The 4,885-nt window shown below is 34.8% G+C and overlaps 1 protein-coding gene across 2 annotated transcripts in view; it reads right to left on the minus strand.

The window, feature by feature from the left end:
• Positions 1-879: 879 nt before the first annotated feature.
• SLC35F5 (solute carrier family 35 member F5) overlaps positions 880-4,885 on the minus strand; it is a 36,084-nt gene continuing 32,078 nt past the window's right edge. For both annotated transcript variants that reach the window (XM_019472256.1, XM_009279943.1), the window contains 3 exons: positions 2,902-3,056; positions 2,347-2,435; positions 880-1,383 (listed from right to left, as the gene is read on the minus strand). In XM_019472256.1, coding sequence (XP_019327801.1) covers positions 2,354-2,435; positions 2,902-3,056 — 237 coding nt within the window. In that variant the 3' untranslated portion in view covers positions 880-1,383; positions 2,347-2,353. The remainder of the gene's footprint in view (positions 1,384-2,346; positions 2,436-2,901; positions 3,057-4,885) is intronic.

Consider the following 4,885-nt stretch of genomic DNA (forward strand, 5'->3'; position numbering starts at 1 on the left):
TAAGCTTGTTGCTTTCCCGCACTCCCTCTCTTGTCTAGTAGTTGTATCACCAAACCACCAAAATTTCTTTTGGAAGGATCATTACTGAGTGTCAAAACGTGAAAAGGCATTTGTGTTATGTCATCCTTCTATATTTGTGTGGAAGGATAGCAGAAGTACCCTACATTATTAATAATCTTGTTACGTGGAAAAGAATACTGTTGGCTGAAAATCCATCCTACATTCATTATAAAAACAATAAAATCCATCAAAAGCCAAAATTAACTTTAATGCAAGTGTCCTATAGGCCAGAAGTTAAAAAATGGCACTAATTTCAAATATTCCTGAATATAATTATTCCTAACTTTTCAGAATCAAATAGGACAGAAGCGCAGCAGTGGAAGGAAGATACAGGTTATAAGGAAAATGATCAATTTTAATATAAATTTATTAATATTATTTAAAGGACACCGGGGGGGGGGGGGATCAATGCAAACACCTTTATCTTTCAGATTGTTTAGCAGACTACTGTAGTGCCAACCCATTAACTGAAAACTTTCACAATTAATTTGATCTCTTTCGTAAGTTGGCAGCTATACACGTGAAAATTTTCAAATTTAGTTTTTCATGTGACACAGTTGGGAATAAGAATGGGTTACAGAACCAGTCTGTTTAAAACAAACATTCATTTTGAGAATGTACATCCAAATGTACGGTAATTAGAAATGTTTTACCATTCACTAAGATTTTAAACATTCCAGATTGTTAGGTAACAAAAGATTTTTAAACATCGGCACCCATTGCCATTACAAGGCTTCTCAAAATGGCATAAGACAATATATATGTAGTGTTCCAGGACCGTACAAAGATCCTGCCTCAATAATTACAAGAATGCACTTAATAAATTATTTCTCTATTTTCTTCTATTAATATGCAAATAGTTTATACAACATAAAAAAGTTAATTTGTACCTACTACAGGTAACATCTATTTAGCTTTTCATCTGAAAGCCTGTAAGACTTGATGACCTGCAAATTTATTTACATAACTCATTTGAAAGTATTTTTTAAAATTTTGTCCAGCATTTAACAAAATTGTGAGTTAAAAAAAGAAAGAAATTACTTAACAGCATTTGTTTTCTTGATTTTGTGAAGTAACTTCACCAGCTCAGTGTTATAAGGCAGGTTGGTTGCTCAGATGGACTAAGACTCCCTATGGTGATAGGTATGTAGTAAATTTGTTCATTTATAAAACCAGATGAAAGCAAGAAAGAGGAAAAGTTTAGAGTTTCAAAAGAACTGAAACTTCTTATTTTTACTAAATTCAGAATAGGCACTGAAACATCATTCCTTAGGGACTTTTCCAGAAGATTGTCTCTTCGCTGGGCATCATTCCATTTTTAAACTAAGGAAAAAAAAAAAAGAAAAAAAATTATCAGGGCTATGTAATTAAAGATTACAAAAAAGGAATCATCATATGTATTTGTTTCCATCTTATTAATAAAGGAAGTAACTTGTGTGTTTTAGATTTAAGACGTCACAACTACTGTTTTGGTTAGAATATTTTTAATTTCATTATTAGATTTAAGCAACATTGGAAAATAAAAATATATTTCTCATCATGTAATTCTGCATGTGTTATTTGAAAACTAAAGCCCTGAAGCGTAGGGCTAAAGAGTCCTAAACTATGTCTATCTTTATGCTCCAAGACAGTACCAACAAACCATGTAATAATGTTCCTGTTAGAGGTTTGCGTAACTTTTCTCTTAGAGAGGGATATTTTGCAAACTCCCTAGCTATTCTACTCTAGTTTCCCTATCCTTATCATGAGAAATATTTTCCCTAATATTTAATGCAATTTAACAACTTAATTCTTGTCAACCACAAACACAAGGACTCCTTCCCATTTTCCAGACCCATAATGATAAAGTCTGGTCACGTCCTCTAAACTTCCTTAAATGGTCGATGTTTTTCATGCACTGCAGTAGCCCAAACTGAGACCTCAACAGCATTAAAAAGAGTGAATAAATTACTTCAGATCTCTTCCATACACATCATCCATACCAAGAAGTTGTATGCCTCTTCTGGTTTATTGACTCATGTCCAATTTTTTTATGAACATTGTAATCCTCTTAAGTAAAAAAAAACTACTTTACATTTCAAAACCATTGACCAAGAACTGTATCAAGGTGAGAATAATGCTTGGTAACAAATAATAATAATTTTGAAGATACCCTTCAAAACTCTATTCATCAATAAACAAGATTAACTGTATGCTGTGTAAAAACGTGTGCTTACATAACACAAATGCCATTATGAGAACCAATCCTCACCTTTCTCTGTATCATTTGAGGTTTATTAAACATACCTTTTGTCTATGAACAACAACTGTCTCCATCTTGTGAAACACTGTGCATAGGAATGAGACTTTCACACTGCTCACTTTCTTCCGGCATTCTTAAAAGAAACAAATTTATTTATTTACAGTTATACAGTAATATTAAATGAGTTGTTATGAAGTCAACATAAGTATGCTAGTGGTTTGAACTGCAGCCAGTAAAAACATACAAAGACCCCTTAATTTCATGAAGTATACTCAAGTTCGCACAATTTTCACTGCATGTTCTGGGTACAGCAACTATCATAGGGGCGTTATGGGGAAAAAAAAAAAAACGGAAAACTGTGACAGCCACTAGGAAACTTCTTTTAAAAGAAGAAGGTAAACAGACTTCACATCTTTCCATTTTCTGAGCATTACATAGGTTAATAAATGGACTGGCAACTACTACTATTAAGAAATTAGTACACCTGACTATAAAATTAGATGAAAATAAATACAGTATAAGTACTGTGGCTTATAAAAGAGTATAGGATATTAGAAAGGCTGAAGAAGAGACAGGATTATACTTTGTGACTGCCCTACCTCTGAATTCGATGTTTTCTACAAATAAAGGCAAAAATTCTTCTGATTCCCACCATCACTGGATCCCAGTTGTTATAGTGACATAAGAGAGTTGCAATGAAGAAAGAAAAAAATACAGGGACTGCCCCTGCAAAAAATAACCAGGAAAACTGCACCTGGAATTAAAACACAAACATCATTCACTCAAGAGAAAAAAAAAAAAAGCATACTGTCTATTTGAAATTATTATTATTGTAAGTTTGAGATGAAGTTTCAGTTCTTCTCAATTGGGTGAAATATTACAAGTATTTTTGTAAGTTATTTGGTACAATTTCTGTAGCCACTTCTAATTCTAATAAATTAATAACCTTTCTTCACTGATCCATTGTTTACAATGGAACATACTGTTTGCGCTGTGGTGTGGATGAAGACTATGTCCAAATAGTCTCATTTTGAGGTTTTAACTGTCTGACTGGTACCAATGAGAAAGTCCCCTAGACACTTCAAAAAATTTGAAGAAGAGATCTCACCTGAAAGATTTGTGCACCTGTTCATTCACTGTGAATATACTGTCACTGAATGGCAACTGCTGAAATCAATGCACATAGACTATACTACTGGAAACTTACAAAAAAATTTTTTTCATTTAAAAAAAAGGCAGCACACATTATTTGCCCAATTTAAACTAAATTCTACTTGTATCTATGCTACTACTTGTATCTATCTGCTACTACACTCAGAATGATCATCTGAGACCGTTTAAAACTTAAAATTATAGATGGTTAGAGAAATTAAGGGTGCAAGAACAAGAACTAGTCTCTGAAACGCCTTTAAGGCTAACAGAGCAATCAACCGTAAGCACGCCTCCCCCTCGTGGAGAAAATTTCCAAAGTTGAAGACTTTGGAGAAAAAAGGTACAGTTTTGATACCTAGCACTGGTGTTCACTCTCAAAAATCTAGTAAGTTGCCATTGTTAGAGCCTTATGTTATCCTTACCGACTTCTAACAGAAATTCATAAATACATAAGTTACCAAAAGGAATATTTAAATAGTTGTTCAAAATTTGGTTGTAATTTCTTAAGATTCAGGTTTATGTCAGATTACTACAGAATAATAAAGACCCAGAAAGTTAGTAATTATGCATATTGTATAATTACCATACCATTTGACAGTCATATGAAGACTGCATATATTCATAGTTTAATCTTTACATTATTAGCCATGCCAGTGGCATTCTTACGTAGGTTCCTTTTAAGAAATGTGGCCAAAACTGAAAGACAAGGCTGGCCAGAAGCAGTAACTGGAAAGCTTGAAGTTGGAAGCTTAAGTTTCTATTAGCCTATGAGACCTCAGTGAGCACAGGGCTTGGCTTAGGATATTTTGATGTTTGTATGACAGAGACATACTTGCACAAATACACTTGTACAAACAACCTCAAAGTCTAAAGGAGTTTGCCTTTAATTAGGGTCACTCATTTGTGCTTCTAATACTAGCAATTTCTTTTTTAAAAAAAGTAAGAGACAAAGGATTTACCTCCAACAGCAAGAGAAGATACAGTAGGAAATTTACTTTGTTGTCAAAGACAAGTCTTAATGGCCCCCCAATGACCTCATGCTGAACAGTTCAGCATCAGAAGTTGGGAAGAGTTTACATACCCTCAAACATACAAGCAGCAGCCACATGCTAAAAGCCCCAAACAGATAGGAAAGTAGAAACTTGGACAGCAAGTACATAACAGTGAGGGGAAGAAGGAAGAACAGTAATGTAGAATGCGTATGTGCTCGCAGCCCAGAAGGCCAACTGTATCCCGGGCTACATCAAAAGCAGCGTGGCCAGCAGGTTGAGGGAGGTGATTCTGCCCCTCTACTCTGCTCTGCTCTGGGGAGACCCCACCTGGAGCACTGCGTCCAGCTCTGGAGCCCTCAGCATAAGAAAGACATGGACCTGTTGGAGCAGGTCCAAAGGAGGGCCACGAAAATGATCAGGGGGATGGAACACCTCTCCT

The sequence above is a fragment of the Aptenodytes forsteri genome, unplaced genomic scaffold, assembly GCF_000699145.1.
Source record: "Aptenodytes forsteri isolate BGI_AS27 unplaced genomic scaffold, ASM69914v1 Scaffold11, whole genome shotgun sequence".
NCBI lineage: Eukaryota > Metazoa > Chordata > Aves > Sphenisciformes > Spheniscidae > Aptenodytes > Aptenodytes forsteri.